Consider the following 24,221-nt stretch of genomic DNA (forward strand, 5'->3'; position numbering starts at 1 on the left):
TTACAGCCGTTTTCTTCGGTCCCAACTAAAAGCCCATATAAACAATTTAACACTCATATTTTTGTAACCCTGTCAATTATTTACCTCTTTATAACGTTTAAGTGACTGGATGTAGGCGCATCATTTTCCGTTCTGTGGATTCACAGTTTGCACCAGCTCGGAAAGCCCGCACCCAGCGTGTTTCATATGTAAGTGGCAGAAACCGGTCACGTGACATGTGACGCACAATCTGCTTGTGATCTTTTTGGCGCCATGTCAGTCAATGCTTTGTATTCGTAGTGAATTGTGTGAGCTGAGCAGCAGACAGTTTGTGTGTCTAGTGAGAGTGTATCTTCGATATAACCTTATTTAAGCTTTCATCGGTGAACACGAGTGAAAAGCCGAAGAACATTTCTCTGGAAGAGAAGGTTTCTGTTATTAAAAAAGTGGAGGCATCTCCTGGTGTGAGTCACGTGGAGCTAACGAAGCAATTTGAACTGGCCCCCTCAACACACAACACTATTATGAGAAGCAGATCGTCGATAATGGAAGGGTTTGAGAGTTGTGGAAATTCGAAACGTATGCAAGAGTTTCACGAATTAATAGGCAGTGATTCTGTCATTTTTGAGGACTTTGTGGCTGTGGATGACAACGTGGCAACCACAGGAGTACAAAGTATTGAGGGCTGGCTCATTCTATAATTGGGTCAACTGAAGAATGAGACACCACCTGACGGCTTTGGACAATGATGTCATATCTTAAGAATCTGTTATAACTTTTTACAGCACAAACTGATCCATTTACTTTCAGCCATCTCCCTTAATTACAAAATACTAATCATTTGATACATTGATCATTTGCAATGAATATCATATTACAGTGTTGTGAAAATTTAAAATGTCATCTATGGCACCATTTGTCAAGCTGATTAGTGGTATCCTGACCTTCAGTATTACCCTATAATAATTATTTGGAAGCCTTCCTCTTTATAATGTTTCCCTCTATACAGTGTTCAGAATTTGTGGTCCCTTGACAAATGTTATACAGAGATTTCACTGTATATGGAGTATGTAGAGCTCACAACCCAATATGACTGACAAATCATCTCTACAACCGGCTGGCCATGACGGCATCACACGAGTTGCGTCGGAGAGCAAAGCACTCACCTGAGAAGAATGGCTCATGAATTTTTATTTTCCATACCTAATAAGATAGAAACTTCATATTTCACACAAGCTCTTGCTCTCCCTCCATTTAGTAGAAGCTACCAGAGTGATAAAAATGCGAGCTAAAAGTGTATATCAGGGGAAAAAAAAAAAAAAAAAAAAAAAAAAAAAAAAAAAAAAAAAAAAAAAAACCAAGACTCCAGCAATGTCCAGATTTTTATTACATTCAGCCAATGTCATGTGGGACGAGTACAAATGTGTTTCCACAAAAATCGGTAACAACTTTTAACAACCAGGAACAGAAACCAAACACACTTCATCAGATACACGGGCTCAAAGTAACAGAGCTTTTTTCAAAAAGACGGCACATGCAATTAACTTCACTAATTTTTAACAATAATGTGTGCCGGTAACCTTATTTCCTACCAAGAGCCAGTGTGTCGTGTCTCAGCTATATCACAGGACTGCCGCAGCAGCTAGTTAAGCCTAAATTACAGCTATTTCCAAAAATTAAAATAAAAAGAACAAAAGTACCTACTGCACAGGTGACAATTGAAAAATCCCACAAATTACAAAAAGTTCTAAAAATAGCTTCAATTCTTCACAGACATTTCCGAAACATACGGTTCGTGCACGATTAACATACGTATTGCCGCCGATTATTTTCATTGCTAAAATTTGACGATAATATTCCTAGAGAGAACGAGAAATGGTGAATAAATAATACCTTAGAAAATTTATAATACCCTAGACAGTTTGTAATAAGATACCTACGAGATTTATACTTTTTTTCCCTTTCAATGATGGACACCCCGACAGCATAGGAAAAATTCTTATTTCTCTCTGGCCCGGAGTTCAATATGCTGACAGCTGTAGCGGGTGAAGAACTCAAACTTATTTCACATTTCCTTCTGCAGCAATCCATCAGCCAAGTCTGATGCTTTGTACCAATTTTCAAATATGCAATGTACATTGTTACAGTAATTTCTCTGATACCCGACTCTAGTACGATATTATCGGTGAAGATAAGAACAACTGTGCGACACGTCGGTCCTCTTAACAGTTAACGACACCCAACTAACCTACCCAGTATTCCTCTCGGCTGACACCTCAAAATAAACACACCGTCCCTCACACCTAAAAAACAGTTTGCATCTATTCTCAACTGTTTGTCCACATTCTGTCACCTGTTTGAGGGGATGGCTGAAAATTAGAACACGTCAAATTAGACAATTGTACGAGACGGAAATCAGACTGAGGCAGATATAAAATGCGTCAGTACTTCTTAGCTGACAACACGTGTCTCTTCCCTTGTTTTCTTCTAACACCTTATAGAATAGCAACGGGAAGAGGGAGCTGGTGTCACCAATTTCCAGTGGTTGTTATCAGAAGTGACGTGCCACTTGCTTTCTGCATTTTCAAGATGGAAGCAGCCATTCACATATATGCCACGAGGTGCAGAACAATAACCGCAACACAGGCATAACTGTTATTCAACTGCCCCCCACTGTCCTTTGATTTTACTTTGCACATACCTGCTTTCTTATGATAACCAAATTTTTTGTCAGGAAACATCACTCTCACACCTCAAAAATAATCTCAAATTATATCAGCAGCAAGCAGACTGCACTTTACTAGAAGGTGTCAGTCAGCAGCAGATGTGGGCGAGTAGACACGAGGTGCCCATCATATCCCAACCATCTGTTCCTTAAAAAGAGTCACTTCCACATTTGAAACTGACCCGAAATTACAGTTAGTAAACCAGCGAATGTGAAGGGAGTGAAAGATGGAGGGATAGAATACCAACAGCAAGTACTTCACTAAGAACAGGTCAAACCGAACCTTACGAAACGATCCTGCATACACCGAATGATCGTCACTGTTTGTAGCAGTGTGGCACATTCACTGCGACAGTTGCTCCTATAACCCAAGTTCTTTCTTACTGCTCGGAAAGTGAAAATAAAAAACTAGAGATTACGACAAGTATTTTGTCGAAATCAAGAGAGAAAGAAAATGAACGACCTCGAAACTCGAGGGAGGAGGCCGAGAGAGATATATAGTGGAGTATGTGTGTCGGTCGAATTTTCCTGCAGTGTCGTCAATTCATTGTCCCGCCTAGCGCGCCCGCTCATCACTTGAAGAGCTTCTTGTTGTTGGCCTTGTCCTTGAGGATCTTCGCCTTGAGGTGTTCCTTGTAAGTGTGGATGCCTCCCTGCCATTTTGTCACCGTGCCATTCTCGCACACCCAGATCTCCTCCGCCACCTGAAACATGGGACATCATTATGATAAGCTGTGAAAACTCTAATTGACTTGCACACGCGCACCAAAGCAAAGCAAGAATACAAGAAGCAAAAGAGGCAGCAAGCTGCAAAATTTCTGAGAAAAGAATGACAGCCCACTAGAAGACCGAGGGAATAAATTATTAGTGCAACTGAGTGTTTATCAGGACCTGTGCTTCCCACGTCTAGATTTAAGCAAGGTACAGCTGTGTGCTGAACGAAATTTCATGGACATAATGAGGATGAACACAATAACACACAACCAGGAAGATGGTAAAAGATCGAGTAGACAGAACCAGCAAGCCTTAACCCCATGACTGTTCTGGACATACTAACAAACGTCGCAGCTACTGTCCCCAGATGCCCTGGACATGTATATGCACACCTTCGATCCTTCCATCAGGAGCTGTAAATGCACATACATGCCCTCCCTCGCCAACGTGTTTCTGCTCCCGACATGTTAATACAGCCAGCCACTCGGGTCTCTGCGTGCTCTGAATGAGTTAATGCCTGAGGAACAGTCAAGTACAACGCCCTAGTAAACACATTTCTGCCCTGAGTGCTCTGCAGCTTTCAGTCATTTGGCCTGTGTGCATCTGATGCTATGATCTTGTTGCCATTTTCATCTTCAATTTTGACAGAGAAAATGGCATGCTCTTTTGGTTGTATGCAGGAAGGAATCATTAAGACAGTGACAGGCAATTATAGTTGGCTAAACTGAACTATACTACTGTAACAACAAAAACAATCTATTATTGACAGAATTATTTAATTGGATACATAAAAAAATCTACTCACCAAACAGTGGCAAAAAGACTGTTGTAATTGGTAAACTTCCGGAGCCAGTGGCTCTTCCTTCAGGAAGAGGGGTTGAAGGGGAAGGAAGAAGGGTGAAGGGAAAGGGAAAGGACTGTAGAGGGGTAGGAAAAGGGGTAGATATCGGAAAAGTCACCCAGACCCACAGGTCAAGGGAAACTTGACGTATGGGATGAGAAGGAAAGACATCAGTCTTTCCTTCTCATCCCATATGGTGAGTCTCCGTTGTCCCGTGGTTCCTAGTGACTTTCCCGAAATCTACCCCTTTCCCTAGACCAGTTGTCCTCCTTTACCCTTCTTCCTTCACCTCCAACATTTCTGCCTGAAGAAATAGCGCCACTGGCTCCAAAAGCTTGCCAATTAAAACAGTATTACGTGTGTGTTCTATTGCTGTTTGGTGAATAGATTTTTTATGTATCTAACTATACCATCACTTCACCCAAAGACCACTGCAATAGTGTTGCTGGAGGGTAATTGGCAAGCTGGTATCACGGCGTGTAGCTATAACGAATTCTAAAGCTTCTAAATAAACACAAGGTCTCAATACGAACTGAAATAACTGAACATACTTAGCAATCACATCATGTGACGTAACAACAAACAAATTTTGATTAAAGCTGAGTGTATCACATAGAATACCATAAATATTAATGTCTTCAATGCAATAGTATTCTTTTTTGACAAGGTGTTAAATGATATTAAAAGACATATACTAGATTCTCACTAATCCGGCCATTCCTTGCACATAATGGGTGCCACATTATTGAGAAGATCTGAAATTTAGTTTAAAAATATATGGACTACACTTTACTGAATTTAAAGGTACAGTTACTTTCATAGAAAACTTAGGTCTTTGAAAACGTACATATGCCGTACGATTACTCATAAAAAATATCACAAATAATTAGTAGTTGCAACGATCATGTGACGGCAGCATGCTTATCACACGTTTTACAAACTTTACATCAGTGCTATATCTGCACATCTACACAACTACTCCGCAAATCACACGTACGTGCCTGAAGAAGGGCTCATTGAACCAACTTAACACCAATTCTCTATTGTTTCATTCTCTAACAGCGGAAGAAACAAACATCTTTCAGTGCAAGATCTTATTTTATCATGTCTATCATTTCTCCATATGTAGGTAAGCATCAACAAAATATTTTCACATTCAGAGGAGAAAGCTGGTGACTATTATTCCACGAGATGATCCCATCACAATGAAAAATGAGTGTTTTAGTGATGTCTACTGCAACTATTATGTCCATGACGTACTCTCCCCTATTTCTTGATACTACACAACATGCTGCCCTTCTTTGACCTTTGTCAATGTGCTATATTAATCCTATTTGATAAGGATCCCACAAAAAGAGAGAGAAAAAGAGAGAGAGAGAGAGAGAGAGAGAGAGAGAGAGAGAGAGAAGCCTAGTGTAGGCAGTCACTTGGGTACATGTGTTCATGTGTTGCATTGTGTCAATTCTTTCCCTTGCCTCCATCTGTAGCAGCAGACAACGGTTTGCACAGACCCTAAGCCAGCCCCACAACACCCTTGCTGGTCACTTCAGCTGGAGGGAAAACTTAAGACAGCCACTTTCCGGACATTACGCATGCTGAACCGTTGCTCGACCAGTCTTGTTCCGCTCTGACAAGGCAACATCCCCGGCCGTGCTCTCGGCAGCCCGGCCACACAACGCCACATGGACCCATGTCATTGTCCGCCGCATTTTGCCGGTATATGTGTGAACTATAGAGTTCTTATCCTACACCCATCGTCGTCGTCATCATCTTGTGGCAGCCCGTTTAGTAAGAGGAGTGCTACTGCACTGTTACCCAAGCTGCAGCATCGAGGTGATTCTATATTCTATAGGAGCACAAAGGCAGTTGCCAGATGCCCAGTTCGTCCTCTGGTATCAGCAATTGGGATGCAGGGGAAGTGCAGTTTGTGCCAGGACTACCAGGCTGATTTATTACTATTCTATCCCTGGGCATTTTGAAGCTCCTTCGCCACCAAGCATACCATTAGAGCAGTTTTTGCATGCTGCCAAACAAAGGTTGTAAGCCACCCACGGTCCACCTCGTCCAAACCCTCTTCGATTAAGAGGTATTAGATCATTGCTTCAGCATCTTCTAATGCTCTGCCAATAAAGTGCAGTCTTTGATTCACCTTCCCCACATTTTCTATCCATTCCTTCCAATTTACATTTTTCATAATAGTAATTCCTAGGTATTTGGCTGAATTTACAGCTTTTGGACACTATTGATTTATTGTATAACAGAAGTTTAATGGATTGCTCTTAGTGCTCATGTAGATGACCTCACACTTTACTATTTAAGGCAAATTGCCAATTTTTGTACCATACAGATATCCTATTTATACTGTTTTGCAATTTGTTTTGATCTTCTGATGACTTTACTGCTGACAAACGCCAGCATCATCTGCAAAAACAACCTAAGATGGCTGCTCAGATTGTCTCCTAAATCGTTTATGTAGACAAGGAACAGCAGGAAACCTATAATACTATTTTGGGGAATGCCAGAAATCACTTCTGTTCTACTCGATTACTTTCCGTCATGTACCTGATTGCTACATAATTTTCTCCAGGAAGACTGCAGCTTCATCACCTTCAAACTGAGAAGGCTCCATTCTCTTTCTTCCTATGTCCTCTAATTCATTGCTTTCACCATTACTTTACTGCATGCTTTCGATTATTTCTTCACCTGTTAAAAGATTGCTCGCTCTCACAGTGTTCCTTATTCAGACAGTTACCAACACCATCCTCATCAATTTCTCCTCCTGGAAGATTCTTAAGATGTCAATGTATTAACTGAATTGACTGGCTCATCATTACTGCTCAATACTGACTACAGCTCTTCAACAATGTATGGCCACACTTTATTCCAGCTCCTTTTTATGGTACCGTTCTCCACTTTATCTCAATCTTCTGCTATTTGGAAAATGTCACTTAACTGCTTTCCACACCTTCAACATAGCGCCAATAGAACCTTTTTCACATTCATTCACCAAGGAGACACATTCACATCACTAAGAACATTTAATTGATTCGAAAATTCCCCGATTTATGGGCCAAGTCACTGTTTTCACACTGGGTGGAAGAAAGAATACTTTCATAACAATGGACTTTAGATCACATCAAAAGAATGATTCAGAGCAATATTACAATGACCGCTTTCAGTTTAAACTTTTTCTTCTTTAACTCCTTTCAGAGTGGGTCCAAATATCTCACAGAGGATATTTCTCTGCCAATTCTCACTTTCTTCTGAGCACAATATTGCAATGATAGTGTATTTATGTTTCTGTGTTAAAAACAGTGAGGATGTTGGTATTTCCCATTAGCCATGAGCAGCAGTTAATTACTCCCATTTGCATTACAACATGCCATTTATATCAGGTGTTGTTTCTGTTTTCCTTCTCATTCTTGGCAGCTAATATTTTTGAAAGACGCATCTTTTACAAGAGTCAGGCTTCATCAGCATTATACAAAGCATCATCGTCCTCTATTACCTCTTATTATCTTCTTTACAAACTAACAACGTAGGAATGGTAGATTGCTATTTACTGTAAAGATGACACATTAAGCTGCAGACAGGAACAATTAAAAGACACTTACACAAAGTTATTGGTCACACCTTTGTAAGGAAGAGAGAACACACACTTTTCATTTGCACAGGCAAGCGCACCTCACAAACAAGACAATTCCAGTGTGAGCATGAGGTGTGCTTGCTTGTGTGAATGAATTGTGTGTGCGTTCTTTCTTCTGATTACAGTTGTGGCCAGAAGCTTTGTGCAAGTGTCTTAATTGTGTCACCTTTACTATAAGTAGCAATCTATCTTCCTACAGTGTTGATATTTCAACCTCTCAAGTTTCCCTCCTTTACAAGATCTTCTGCATCTTACAGCATTTTTTTCTGATGAGTGTCAGCAGTCCAATGCTGTGTCTTTTTCCAGTGTAACAGCCAACCCTCATGTGCTGCAATCAAGTTACTCTTGCCAAGATGCGTATTAAATGCAACTGGTTTTTGTTTAATTATCAGACCACTGACTGCAATTTCTTTACTCTGTTGTTGTATGAACCACATATGAACAGATAGATTCAGTTCTTCATTCTCACTCTTTCACATAACCTTCCATTTTCCCAACTCGCTCCCCGCACTGTCGATCATCGTCCCCTTTTTTATGTCCTAAATAATCAGCAACAATGGCTTTCCATGAAGGTCAGTTCAATTTATTCAAAATTTTGGGTTGCTGCTTCATGTCTTGCATAATGGGTTTCCTTTTGGAGGCCATGATATAGGGGCCACTGTATAGAGAAAGCCGCAATTTCAAATATTTATAGCATTGTTTAACAATGTAATTAACTAATGCATTGTTGCAAATGATAATTCGTTGTTTTAAGCATCTTATCTGCTTGAACAACTGAAGGAAAGATGTAGACCAGATTACTGGGAGGACAGAATACTGATGGCTAGATTAGTGGGCATTGGTTGTACGTCATTCCTGCAAAACTAATCATAGATTTTGATATCTTGAACTGTTCATCAAATATGACGAGTATTTTGACAGCAATTCATGTTGCACAGACAGAAAACTGGGCACAATGCAGACAACCCTGCTGCAGATATAAAAACCCAATACCTTCATAACAGTTATATTCAGGGTGTTTGGACAAGAATATACAAAAACATTTATTTATATTTCAGTACCTAGTATGATTGTATAACTATTGGTTCAATATCATACATAGAAGATCAATCATTTTTATACCTAGTGGCAGAGTTCAATGCGGACAACGTAGCTCGACAGATATTGAAACTTACTCCACATCTCGCCACACGTTCATTTGCATGACAGGTGTTACAACCTCACCTGCAGAGTAAATCCTTTGTCTTAAATCCACCAGATCTTGTACCTTCATTCTGAAACAATGTCCTGACAAACCCCCAGGAACTGAAAACAGCAGAGTCGGATCAGTAGACAAAGACTGAAGAGGCCAGCAACTCCTAATCCTCGTCAGTCCATTTAATCTACATCTACATCCATACTCTGCAAGCCACCTGTTGGTGTGTGGCTGAGGATACCTTGAGTACCTTTATCGATTCTCCCTTCTATTCCAGTCTAACTGTCCGTGGAAAGAAAGATAGTCGGTATGCCTCTGTGTGGGCTCTAATCTCTCTGATTTTATCCTGATGGTCTCTTCGCAAGATATACGTAGGAGGGATAATATATAATGCTAGACTCCTCCGTGAAGGTATGTTCTCAAAACTTCAACAAAAGCCCGTACCGAGCTACAGAGCGTCTCTCCTGCAGAGTCTTCCACTGGAGTTTATCAATCATCTCTGTAACACTTTCGCAATTACTAAATGATCCTGTAACGAAGCGCGCTGCTCTCCATTGGATCTTCTCTATCTCTTCTATCAACCCTATCTGGTACGGATCCCACACTGCTAAGCAGTATTCAAGCAGTGGGCGAACAAATGTACTTTAACCTACTTCCTTTGTTTTCAGACTGCATTTCCTTAGGATTCTTCCAATGAATCTCAGTCTGGCATCCACTTTAGCGACAGTTTTATATGGTCATTCCATTTTAAATCATTCCTACTGTCTACTCCCAGATAATGGAATTAACTGCTTCCAGTTGCTGACCTATATTGTAGCTAAATGATAAAGGACAACTCTTCGTATTTACAGGACATTACACTTGTCTACACTAAGATTCAATTCCCCTTCACCCCTCTTCCCTCCCCATCGACCCTTCTACTAGAAAACGGAACCACTGGCTCCTAAAATCTGCACACTTTTTTTAACCTTTGTGTGTGTTTTCTCCTGCTCCAACTTGGCTAGTAGATTTTTTTATCTGTCCACTTATTGAACAATGAGGATGATGCACAGAGTGAAGTTCCCAAAACAGGGATAGTTGTCTGCAAGGGTGGAGGAGGAAAGGAGAGGAGTGGGACACGGAGACAGAGGAAAAGGGGGAGAGATATTTGCAAAGCAGACCTCGTCAGTGGCTGCAAGCTCTGCCTCAATGGCGAATGTACACTTAGACTGATTTCATTTTTGTTGTACAAGTTACATCAGAGCAGTAACTACAGTGGCAACTTTAAGTAATAACTGTAATCAATAATTGTCAATTCAAGCTGTCATCTGTGGGCAGGTAGTGTTAAACAGAACAGGCAACTGGCGTGTGTATCTCTGTTGTCTCACGAACTGCAATGCAACGTCTCTAAGTCTAAGTATTCAATACATTCTCCACAACATTTTGAGGAGTGGAGAAGTGTGTGGAAAGTGTGTGGAAAGAGTGTGTGTGTGTGTGGCACACCTTGACCACCAAACAAAAACAGTGGTGCAATTAGATTAAAAAAGACAGAACTCGTTTCAGAGGGAAAAACAATATCATCACAGGTGATGAGACTTGTCAGTATGATGATAACAAAATAAAAAAAGGGGGGGTGGCGGAGCATAGTGCAGAAATATGCACGAAGGGTCAAAATGCTTTCATGACAATCAATATTCAAGCCAAAGTGACAAGCGAGTTGATCGTCATCCCAAAGAAAGACCTTTCTGAAGGTCTGACATGGCTGCATTATGGTTCTGTGCATTTTATTGAAGTGTGGGCAGACTATGCAGAACACATTAAGCATTAAAACAAACATCTCAGTGTTTCTCCTCTTCTTTTTCCTGTGTCTTTGTCCTGCAGTGGCACAGAGTTGCCACAGTTATGAATGGATGGGGTGGCCGGATGTCCTGCCTACTCGCACATTGGCTTATACAACCGGCTCACAGACAGACCAGACAGACAGACAGACCAGACAGACAGACAGACCAGACAGACAGACAGACCAGACAGACAGACAGACCAGACAGACAGACAGACCAGACAGACAGACAGACCAGACAGACAGACAGACCAGACAGACAGACAGACCAGACAGACAGACAGACCAGACAGACAGACAGACCAGACAGACAGACAGACCAGACAGACAGACAGACCAGACAGACAGACAGACCAGACAGACAGACAGACCAGACAGACAGACAGACCAGACAGACAGACAGACCAGACAGACAGACAGACCAGACAGACAGACAGACCAGACAGACAGACAGACCAGACAGACAGACAGACCAGACAGACAGACAGACCAGACAGACAGACAGACCAGACAGACAGACAGACCAGACAGACAGACAGACCAGACAGACAGACAGACCAGACAGACAGACAGACCAGACAGACAGACAGACCAGACAGACAGACAGACCAGACAGACAGACAGACCAGACAGACAGACAGACAGACCAGACAGACAGACAGACCAGACAGACAGACAGACCAGACAGACAGACAGACCAGACAGACAGACAGACCAGACAGACAGACAGACCAGACAGACAGACAGACAGACCAGACAGACAGACAGACCAGACAGACAGACAGACCAGACAGACAGACAGACCAGACAGACAGACAGACCAGACAGACAGACAGACCAGACAGACAGACAGACCAGACAGACAGACAGACCAGACAGACAGACAGACCAGACAGACAGACAGACCAGACAGACAGACAGACCAGACAGACAGACAGACCAGACAGACAGACCAGACAGACAGACAGACCAGACAGACAGACAGACCAGACAGACCAGACAGACCAGACAGACCAGACAGACAGACAGACCAGACAGACCAGACAGACAGACCAGACAGACCAGACAGACAGACCAGACAGACAGACCAGACAGACAGACCAGACAGACAGACCAGACAGACCAGACAGACAGACCAGACAGACCAGACAGACCAGACAGACCAGACAGACCAGACAGACCAGACAGACCAGACAGACAGACCAGACAGACCAGACAGACCAGACAGACAGACCAGACAGACCAGACAGACCAGACAGACCAGACAGACCAGACAGACCAGACAGACAGACCAGACAGACAGACCAGACAGACCAGACAGACAGACCAGACAGACCAGACAGACAGACCAGACAGACAGACCAGACAGACAGACCAGACAGACAGACCAGACAGACAGACCAGACAGACCAGACAGACAGACCAGACAGACAGACCAGACAGACCAGACAGACAGACCAGACAGACCAGACAGACAGACCAGACAGACCAGACAGACAGACCAGACAGACCAGACAGACCAGACAGACAGACCAGACAGACCAGACAGACAGACAGACAGACCAGACAGACCAGACAGACCAGACAGACCAGACAGACAGACCAGACAGACCAGACAGACAGACCAGACAGACCAGACAGACAGACCAGACAGACCAGACAGACCAGACAGACCAGACAGACCAGACAGACCAGACAGACAGACCAGACAGACCAGACAGACCAGACAGACCAGACAGACCAGACAGACCAGACAGACCAGACAGACCAGACAGACCAGACAGACCAGACAGACCAGACAGACCAGACAGACCAGACAGACCAGACAGACCAGACAGACCAGACAGACCAGACAGACCAGACAGACCAGACAGACCAGACAGACCAGACAGACCAGACAGACCAGACAGACCAGACAGACCAGACAGACCAGACAGACCAGACAGACCAGACAGACCAGACAGACCAGACAGACCAGACAGACCAGACAGACCAGACAGACCAGACAGACCAGACAGACCAGACAGACCAGACAGACCAGACAGACCAGACAGACCAGACAGACCAGACAGACCAGACAGACCAGACAGACCAGACAGACCAGACAGACCAGACAGACCAGACAGACCAGACAGACCAGACAGACCAGACAGACCAGACAGACCAGACAGACCAGACAGACCAGACAGACCAGACAGACCAGACAGACCAGACAGACCAGACAGACCAGACAGACCAGACAGACCAGACAGACCAGACAGACCAGACAGACCAGACAGACCAGACAGACCAGACAGACCAGACAGACCAGACAGACCAGACAGACCAGACAGACCAGACAGACCAGACAGACCAGACAGACCAGACAGACCAGACAGACCAGACAGACCAGACAGACCAGACAGACCAGACAGACCAGACAGACCAGACAGACCAGACAGACCAGACAGACCAGACAGACCAGACAGACCAGACAGACCAGACAGACCAGACAGACCAGACAGACCAGACAGACCAGACAGACCAGACAGACCAGACAGACCAGACAGACCAGACAGACCAGACAGACCAGACAGACCAGACAGACCAGACAGACCAGACAGACCAGACAGACCAGACAGACCAGACAGACCAGACAGACCAGACAGACCAGACAGACCAGACAGACCAGACAGACCAGACAGACCAGACAGACCAGACAGACCAGACAGACCAGACAGACCAGACAGACCAGACAGACCAGACAGACCAGACAGACCAGACAGACCAGACAGACCAGACAGACCAGACAGACCAGACAGACCAGACAGACCAGACAGACCAGACAGACCAGACAGACCAGACAGACCAGACAGACCAGACAGACCAGACAGACCAGACAGACCAGACAGACCAGACAGACCAGACAGACCAGACAGACCAGACAGACCAGACAGACCAGACAGACCAGACAGACCAGACAGACCAGACAGACCAGACAGACCAGACAGACCAGACAGACCAGACAGACCAGACAGACCAGACAGACCAGACAGACCAGACAGACCAGACAGACCAGACAGACCAGACAGACCAGACAGACCAGACAGACCAGACAGACCAGACAGACCAGACAGACCAGACAGACCAGACAGACCAGACAGACCAGACAGACCAGACAGACCAGACAGACCAGACAGACCAGACAGACCAGACAGACCAGACAGACCAGACAGACCAGACAGACCAGACAGACCAGACAGACCAGACAGACCAGACAGACCAGACAGACCAGACAGACCAGACAGACCAGACAGACCAGACAGACCAGACAGACCAGACAGACCAGACAGACCAGACAGACCAGACAGACCAGACAGACCAGACAGACCAGACAGACCAGACAGACCAGACAGACCAGACAGACCAGACAGACCAGACAGACCAGACAGACCAGACAGACCAGACAGACCAGACAGACCAGACAGACCAGACAGACCAGACAGACCAGACAGACCAGACAGACCAGACAGACCAGACAGACCAGACAGACCAGACAGACCAGACAGACCAGACAGACCAGACAGACCAGACAGACCAGACAGACCAGACAGACCAGACAGACCAGACAGACCAGACAGACCAGACAGACCAGACAGACCAGACAGACCAGACAGACCAGACAGACCAGACAGACCAGACAGACCAGACAGACCAGACAGACCAGACAGACCAGACAGACCAGACAGACCAGACAGACCAGACAGACCAGACAGACCAGACAGACCAGACAGACCAGACAGACCAGACAGACCAGACAGACCAGACAGACCAGACAGACCAGACAGACCAGACAGACCAGACAGACCAGACAGACCAGACAGACCAGACAGACCAGACAGACCAGACAGACCAGACAGACCAGACAGACCAGACAGACCAGACAGACCAGACAGACCAGACAGACCAGACAGACCAGACAGACCAGACAGACCAGACAGACCAGACAGACCAGACAGACCAGACAGACCAGACAGACCAGACAGACCAGACAGACCAGACAGACCAGACAGACCAGACAGACCAGACAGACCAGACAGACCAGACAGACCAGACAGACCAGACAGACCAGACAGACCAGACAGACCAGACAGACCAGACAGACCAGACAGACCAGACAGACCAGACAGACCAGACAGACCAGACAGACCAGACATTTCAGGTTTGTTATTACACTGCCGGCTGTGTGATGGGCTGAGCAGTCATAGTTTCTTCTTAATATTTTCTTCTTCTCTGTCAACAGATGGCATCACATGTTATATGGAAATGAAGTCCCATACTTCTTGACAGAGCGTAAGGGATTGATGCGGGAGATGCACACCGCCTTACTAGGCAATGTCTTATTGGAGGTGGTTTGCCGTTTCCTTCCTCCGACTGTAAGGGGGATGAATAATAATGATACCACAACACCCAGTCATCTCAGGGGATGTGAAACACCCTGACCCTGCCAGGAAACAAACCCAGGAACCCACGCTCGGGAAGCAAGAACGCTACTGCGAGACCACGAGCAGCAGAGGATGTGCTATATACCATTGGAAAAATAAGAAATGTCTGTCTAGTGGTGCATAACACACTATTTCTTTCGATATTTTGTGAGTTAGTAAGCAACTGTTATCAGGATTTGTTAGGTTTATCCCCCCAACCCCATCAAGAAAACACCCTACAGAAATTGTGAAGTGTGCAAAGCGAAGGAGAAGAAAAGCAATATACAGTTTGAGTGTGAGAAATCTCTATTGGTGTTCCCAATGCCTGTACTTTTCAAGTATGCCACACCATCCAAAACTTCTAAAACAGTATTGTCTTCTCTACTTATTGCTTCAATAAACAGTAATGACAGATTTATGAAGAATTCCTATCAAAAAATTATACAATTTTGAGGAAATACACTGATTTTCATAAATTTAAATAGTAAATACAGGGTTAATATGGGGGGAAATTATTAGTAAGTGTATTGCACAACACCACTGTCAAATGTACAATACACATTAATATCAGAAAGGATAATAGCATTTTACAGTTTAACAACATTAACAACCCACAGCATATTTTTACACATATAGGTGACAAGCAGGACGGATAGGAGAGTGGAAATGGGGGCGAGAACTGACCTGCGAGATGAGCCTGAAGTCGTGGCTGACCAGCACCATGCCGCCCTCAAAATCGTTGATGGCATCCGCGAGTGCATCGATGGTCTCCATGTCGAGGTGGTTCGTCGGCTCGTCCAGTAGCAGGAGGTGTGGCGCCTGCCACGCCAGGAACGCGAACACCACACGGCACCGCTGCCCGTCTGACAGCTGCCGGATGGGGCACACCTGCCGACAGACACCCACCAGTGATAGCCTCTACTCCACTGCAGAGCTGAAAGCACACACTACTGACTACAGCACTCACTCTGAAAAAGTTATATACTCTTAACAGTCTAAAGGAGGAAACGGCATTACGTCTCGCGCTATTTGTCATCGTCGATGTGCACCCCTTTATTTTAGTAATTTTTAATACCTTTTGTTTCTCATTTAAGATTCCACTTTTTGTATCCAATCTTTCTGTACAACCACCAGCTAAACGAGTTCCACACTGGCAGACCGAAGTCCGATGGCAGAATGAATCCCGTACACGGATGCACCACAGTCCAGCATTCCTTCACCGACCGATCGCGAGGTGCAGGAGGGGACCGCACGACTACTCTCCCATCTGTTTGCAAACTGCAGCTGCTGAGGTCAGCAAAGCAAAGGCTGTAACTCCACTTTCTAATGTTCCTTTACAAAGAAAGACCGAGTAGAAATGCCCAATTTAATACTCGTACCACTGAAAACATTAATGAAACACAGTATAACCCCACTTTTACACTCCCGGAATTAATGTTTCCCCGCACCTTACGAAATTTTTTTACCAGTTCAGTCAAATTCCCTATGCCCACTATGTTAATTTGCACCTGATTTTGCATCAACATATTTATAATTTTTCCACAATTTACACATCACGAAAAAATATGATTCTGGCTTCATGTTGGCCGTCCAGTAGTGTTTACAAATATTAAGTGGTGAATTTTCTTGACACCAGGACACTATTCAAAGGATTTGAATGGGTAAACGAGTAAAAGTTTTAACGTCCGCCCCGGTAGCCGAGTGGTCAACGCGACAGGCTATCAATTCTGAGGACCCGGGTTCGATTCCCGACTGGGTCAGATTTTCTCCGCTCAGGGACCCGGTGTTGTGTTGTCCTAATCATCATCATTTCATCCCCATCGGTGCGCAAATCGTCTACGTGGCGTCAAATCAAAAGACTTGCATTAGGCGAGCGGTCTACCCAACGGGAGGCCCTAGTCACATACTATTATTTTTATTTTTATGAAAGTTTTAACAATTCCTGCCGCATCTCCTGCTGCCGCCTAGCTCTACGTGGCATGGTGGCCGATGGGAGTAACTAGGTTTGTTCCAATGAAGATATAATGACCAATCACAACCTTTTCCATACAGTCTCTACTGCGAAAATGCAGTTTCGTGATTGTTGTTATCATCTTGACATCTTTGTTGAATCATATTTAGCGTGTCTCGGCGTATGGCCACGTGGAGCGCTAGTTGACGCAGTCGTTCACTTTGTGTTGCTCAATGTTTTTAGTGTAAACACAGCCGGCTTCGTATTGTATTCATGCTGAGCGAAACGTGTTTCGAGAATTTGTCGTCAAGTGCAGTATTTATGTGTGTATTTTTTGTAATGTCACACAAACAAACAAAATACTTATTTTCATATTTGCATTTGACAAGGAGAAAAATTTCTCGAGACGTGTCGTGCTAAGCATGAAGGGGGGGGGGGGGGGGAAAAAAAAAAAAAAAAAAAAATAATAATAATACATAACTAGTGCAATATTTCATTATTTAAGTAATGAATGATAGCTGCAGGCTTTCCAAAAAGATCGATTATGACATTTGAAAGTAAGTCAAACATTTTCACTTCCTAGACAGATAAATAGTAAACATTTACTAGGTAATAAAAAATCCCTGACAGGTCTTTTGATGCCTCTTACGTACATATATCATACATGAAGTGCAACGGAGTTTCCTACGCATAACTTTTACAGCTGAAAACTGTATTTCCTACATTTTACATTTTCCCGCATTTTACACCATTTTTTTTTAAGTCACTTGAAAAGGTGTAAGGCCAAATGCCAGACAAGCCTGAGTAAATAAAATATCGGAGTGTAATCTGGCATTAATTTGAACCCAACAATTACGTTTGTTATTGTCTCTGTTGCATTTTGAAATCTTTTCTATCATCTTACTTTCTCTTTTTGTTTGTACAAGTAGTTGCACTTTGTATCCATCTGCCCTTTTTCCGTAATCTACCATACATTTTATCCTGCCTAATTATACTCAATAATACGTAATTTACTTCCAAACCATAACCTAAAATTTTTTAACGCTTTCAACATTACCGCTGCTATAAAATCCACTGTTCCAAGTTTACAAACATTTTGTGTAAACTCGTGAATACTATTTCACAGCTTCAGTTCCTTTTAAACATTAAACAACCATCTCAGCTATTTCCAACAACTTTCGTTTTATTTCCATTCCCGTTTTTCCCACATAACCGATCATTTTTTAGCAGCTTCCCACAGGGTTAAACGTTATTATTTCTTCATCAAACAATTGTTAGCCTCATTTTCATAACCTGCCAGTACATAACTAGTCTTTTGAATACATTTACACGCATTATTTAGAAATTTTTTTTTCGGGAAATTTTTTTCGAAATTTTCCTGAATTTCCCCACCCTTTAACGTGTTTTGGAGACAACACAACTACCTAACCTTTGCACCCATTATTGTTCACCAACCGAAGTTCAGCACAAGCTTACCTCAAACCAACACTTTTTCGACTTTTTTCACACCTTTCTCTCTCCCTATATATATTTGTATTTGTTTTTCACTTTAACCTCATATTACCCTTTCCACCTAATACCATGTCAACCTCACAACATCCCTACAACGACCCCATTATATTTTATTTACATGCCTTCACCCTAGCCAGATTACGCTCCCATATTTTATTTACTCAGGCTTGTCTGACATTTGGCATTACTCCCAAAGGCCTCACACTTAAAGTTCCCATCTCTGGCTGCAATCCTTCTTTCCATCAGTCCTTATACCAGTTCCAAACAGCACAATCCATAGCCCTCACCCGCCTAATCCTTCACCTATACATCGACTTGGCCAATGAACACACCCGTCAACTCCTATCCCAAATCAAAGTCCTCAATCTTTCCTCTCCCACATCCACACCGGCTGTTCATAGCATCCTCCTACAGGTCAACCGCAAATTAGAACAGCATGCCACCCACCACCTCAAAAAACTATCCAATCTCCTGGTTTCCCACCTCCGGAAAGGCAACTCACTCACCCTCCACAACCTTTCCAACAAACCTCAACCTCCTCTCATTGCACACAGACCCAGTCTCCCATCTACTCAATCTCCCACTTCCAGCTCCACTCCCCCCAACACCACCTCAAAATTCTAGTCAACACAATCTGGAACCACAACACCCCAATTCAGTAGTTAACCTTTCCTGCAAACCTCTCTCCCAATCCGAAACCTCTGTCCTAATCCAAAGGCCTCACCTTCAGCCCCACTCCCAGGTTCAACCAAACTGCCCTTGTCAAAGATTTACTGTCCTACACTCTTAGTCTCTGCTGGAAATATCACTTTGCCACGAAGAAAAATAATCCTGATCCCACTCCTAATGATCCAACTCCCCAGGACACTATCCAAATTGAACCCTGCCTGCAACAGTTCCGTCCTCCATCACAGCGGGACCCACCTCCTCTTCCTCAAAATCATCCTCTCCAAACCTTCCAGGAACTTCTCACTTCCAGCCTTGCCTCTCAATCTTTCTTGAAAAACCTTAATCCTACTCCCAACATCACCACAGCCGAAGCCCAGGCTATCCGTGATCTGAAAGCTGACCGATCCATCATCATTCTTCCAGCTGACAAGGGTTCCACGACTGTGGTACTTGATCGTCGGGAGTATGTGGCTGAGGGACTGCGTCAGCTTTCAGACGACTCTACATACAAAGTTTGCCAATGTAATCCCATTCCTGATGTCCAGGCGGAGCTTCAAGGAATCCTCAGAACCTTAGGCCCCCTACAAAACCTTTCACCTGACTCCATCAAACTCCTGACCCCACTGACACCTCGCACTCCTACCTTCTTCCTACTTCCTAAAATTCACAAACCTAAACATCCCGGCCGCCCCATTGTAGCTAGTTACCAAGCCCCCACAGAACGTATCTCTGCCTATGTAGATCAACACCTTCAACCCATTACATGCAGTCTCCCATCCTTCATCAAAGACACCAACCACTTTCTCGAACACCTGGAATCGTCTTTGCCTCCACACTTCCGCCTTGACTTACATCTCTGCCCATACTCTTTGCCTTTAAATATGTCTGCTTGTGTCTGTGTATGTATGTATGGATGGATGGGTGGGTGTGCATGCGTGCGTGCGTAAGTATATACCTATCCTTTTTTCCCCCTAAGGTAAGTCTTTCCACTCCCGGGATTGGAATGACTCCTTACCCTCTCCCTGAAAACCCACATCCTTTCATCTTTCCTTTTCCTTCCCTCTTTCCTGACGAAGCAGCCGCCGGTTGTGAAAGCTCGAAATTCTGTGTGTGTGTGTGTGTGTGTGTGTGTGTGTGTGTTTTTTATTCATTGTGCCTATCTACCGGCGCTTTCTATATATATATATATATATATATATATATATATATATATATATATATATATATATATATTTTAAAAACAAAGATTCCAAGACTTACCAAGCGGGAAAGCGCCGGCAGACAGGCACATGAACAAAACACACACAGAATTACGAGCTTTCGCAACTGGCAGTTGCTTCGTCAGGAAAGAGGGAGGGAGAGGGAAAAATGAAAGGAGAGTGGGTTTTAAGGGAGAGGGTAAGGAGTCATTCCAATCCCGGGAGCGGAAAGACTTCCCTTAGGGGAAAAAAAGGACAGGTGTACACTCGCGCGCACACACACACACACACACACACACACACACACACACACACACACACACACACACACACATATCCATCCGCACATACACAGACACAAGCAGACATATTTAAAGGCCTTTAAATATGTCTGCTTGTGTCTGTGTATGTGCGGATGGATATGTGTGTGTGTGTGTGTGTGTGTGTGTGTGTGTGTGGTGTGTGTGTGTGTGCGCGCGCGAGTGTACACCTGTCCTTTTTTTCCCCTAAGGGAAGTCTTTCCGCTCCCGGGATTGGAATGACTCCTTACCCTCTCCCTTAAAACCCACTCTCCTTTCATTTTTCCCTCTCCCTCCCCCTTTCCTGACGAAGCAACTGCCAGTTGCGAAAGCTCGTAATTCTGTGTGTGTGTTTGTGTGTTTTGTTCATGTGCCTGTCTGCCGGCGCTTTCCCGCTTGGTAAGTCTTGGAATCTTTGTTTTTAATATATTTTTCCCATGTGGAAGTTTCTTTCTGTTTTTATATATATATATATATATATATATATATATATATATATATATATATATATATATATTTAAAAACAAAGATTCCAAGACTTACCAAGCAGGAAAGCGCCGGCAGACAGGCACATGAACAAAACACACACACAGAATTACGAGCTTTCGCAACTGGCAGTTGCTTCGTCAGGAAGGAAGGAAGGAGAGGGAAAAATGAAAGGATGTGGGTTTTAAGGGAGAGGGTAAGGAGTCATTCCAATCCCGGGAGCGGAAAGACTTCCCTTAGGGGAAAAAAAGGGCAGATGTACACTCGCACACACACACACACACACATATCCATCCGCACATACACAGACACAAGCAGACATCTATTATCTTACGATTTTCTCAATAACGCTCGAGAAGTACACGCTACTGCTTACACACATTGTTGTCCTCATGGAGTACTACGAGTGTACGGCGTTTGCAGTAAATCCGCGTTCCAAACGTCGTGGCCTCCCCTTGTTAAACTAAGTTACACAAGGACAACATACACACCCATGCCCAAGGGAGGACCAACCTCCAACAGGGGTAGCCACGCGGACCATGGCAAGGTGCCTCAGACCACGCAGCTTCCCCATGTGGCACACATGTTATAAGAGAAGAAAAACTGACAGAGTACTACTACTACTACTACTACTACTACTACTACTACTACGCAGATCATGTACCTGGTAATGAAGAGAATATACCATTTTTTTAAAAAAATAAAGGTATGTTAAGTTATTCAATGAAAATGGTGTAGCAGTTCTGGAATTTAAAGCAATTAGAACAAGGTCTGAAATTGTCCGAGAGAACAGACACTAGAGTAAATAAGGTCGTTATCATAGCACAGTGCCACGTCAGCACCTACCTGCTGGCGGCCGGTGAGGCCGTAGCGGCCAATGATCTTGCGCATCTCTTCCTTCTCCTTCACCTCGGGGAAGGAGCGCATCATGTACTCGAGTGGAGACAGGTCCAGGTCCAGCAGCTCATGCAAGTGCTGGTGGTAGCGTGCGATGCGCAGGTGAGAGTTCTTGCGGATCATACCCTCCGTCGGGATCAGCTGCAACACGCACCTCCGATTAATACTGCCACCGTAATACGACGCAGAACATACGACAGGAAATATAGCCAAATATCCGAACTTAGAGAAAGTTAGTAATACTTTAACTACAGAAAGAATGAAGTTATTAGTGTACCGTTTTCTTATACACTGGCTGCTGTGTAGACTTGAAGCTGTAGGGAATGACAGAAGCGGGTACAAACAAGCAAAGGGCTGTCAAATTAATCTACAAGCTTGTAAAAGGGATGGAGGGCCACAGTGTAATACAGCCGGCTTAACTATGGCAAATTGTGCGAGAGAAAGATCCAGTTATGTAAGAATTTTTAGCACGTTGCAGCCCTGTCAGCAACTGTGATAAATTAATACGTAAAAAAATCCGCCTCCATTGCAAAATGTTACTGGTCTTTACCCAGGTTTCAGCTAGAGTAATCTAGCCTTCTTCAGAAGCATAAAATAAACTAATACATGCCAGAATAAGGTACGGTCCAACATAAAAAGCTAAAGTACTGTGGATCTATGTCAAGCTACATTACTTAGCTGAGGAACAGCCCCGGCCCCACTTTGTGGAAAGCAGTTGGTTAGCCGCGAACAGTTTGTGGGAGCATGTTGCAGAGCACGCACTGCCCACCACGATGACCACACATACCATTAAGAACCATGCCCCATTGTTATTATGTACAGCGGACTATCATTAATCGTGGTGACTACAATGACATTTCTACATCTACATCTACATGACTACTCTGCAATTTACATTTAAGTGCTTGGCAGAGGGTTCATCGAACCACAATCATACTATCTCTCTACTATTCCACTCCCGAACAGCGCGCGGGAAAAACGAACACCTAAACCTTTCTGTTCGAGCTCTAATTTCTCTTATTTTATTTTGATGATCATTCCTACCTAGGTAGGTTGGGCTCAACAAAATATTTTCGCATTCGGAAGAGAAAGTTGGTGACTGAAATTTCGTAAAAAGGTCTCGCCGCGACGAAAAACGTCTTTGCTGTAATGACTTCCATCCCAACTCGTGTATCATATCTGCCACACTCTCCCCCCTATTACGTGATAATACAAAACGAGCTGCTCTTTTTTGCACCCTTTTCATGTCCTCCATCAATCCCACCTGGTAAGGATCCCACACCACGCAGCAATATTCTAACAGAGGACGAACGAGTGTAGTGTAAGCTGTCTCTTTAGTGGACTTCTTGCATCTTCTAAGTGTCCTGCCAATGAAACGCAACCTTTGGCTCGCCTTCCCCACAATATTATCTATGTGGTCCTTCCAACTGAAGTTATGAGTAATTTTAACACCCAGGTATTTAGTTGAATTGACAGCCTTGAGAATTGTACTATTTATCGAGTAATCGAATTCCAACGGATTTCTTTTGGAACTCGTGTGGATCATCTCACACTTTTCGTTATTTAGCGTCAACTGCCACCTGACACACCATACAGCAATCTTTTCTAAATCGCTTTGCAACTGATACTGGTCTTCGGATGACCTTACTAGACGGTAAATTACAGCATCATCTACGAACAATCAAGAGAACTGCTCAGATTGTCACCCAGGTCATTTATATAGATCAGGAACAGCAGAGGTCCCAGGACGCTTCCCTGGGGAACACCTGATATCACTTCAGTTTTACTCGATGATTTGCCGTCTATTATTGTCTGAATTAAACTGT

At 44.0% G+C, this 24,221-nt stretch overlaps 1 protein-coding gene across 3 annotated transcripts in view; it reads right to left on the bottom strand.

Annotated features, from left to right (window-relative positions):
• Nucleotides 1-1,343: 1,343 nt before the first annotated feature.
• The window catches only part of LOC126295462 (ATP-binding cassette sub-family F member 2), a 67,133-nt gene continuing 44,255 nt past the window's right edge, over nt 1,344-24,221 (bottom strand). For all 3 annotated transcript variants that reach the window (XM_049987991.1, XM_049987992.1, XM_049987990.1), the window contains exons 10-12: nt 22,345-22,536; nt 16,067-16,270; nt 1,344-3,408 (exon numbers count right to left, since the gene is read on the bottom strand). In XM_049987991.1, coding sequence (XP_049843948.1) covers nt 3,277-3,408; nt 16,067-16,270; nt 22,345-22,536 — 528 coding nt within the window. In that variant the 3' untranslated portion in view covers nt 1,344-3,276. The remainder of the gene's footprint in view (nt 3,409-16,066; nt 16,271-22,344; nt 22,537-24,221) is intronic.

The sequence above is a fragment of the Schistocerca gregaria genome, chromosome 11, assembly GCF_023897955.1.
Source record: "Schistocerca gregaria isolate iqSchGreg1 chromosome 11, iqSchGreg1.2, whole genome shotgun sequence".
NCBI classification, from domain to species: Eukaryota; Metazoa; Arthropoda; class Insecta; order Orthoptera; family Acrididae; genus Schistocerca; species Schistocerca gregaria.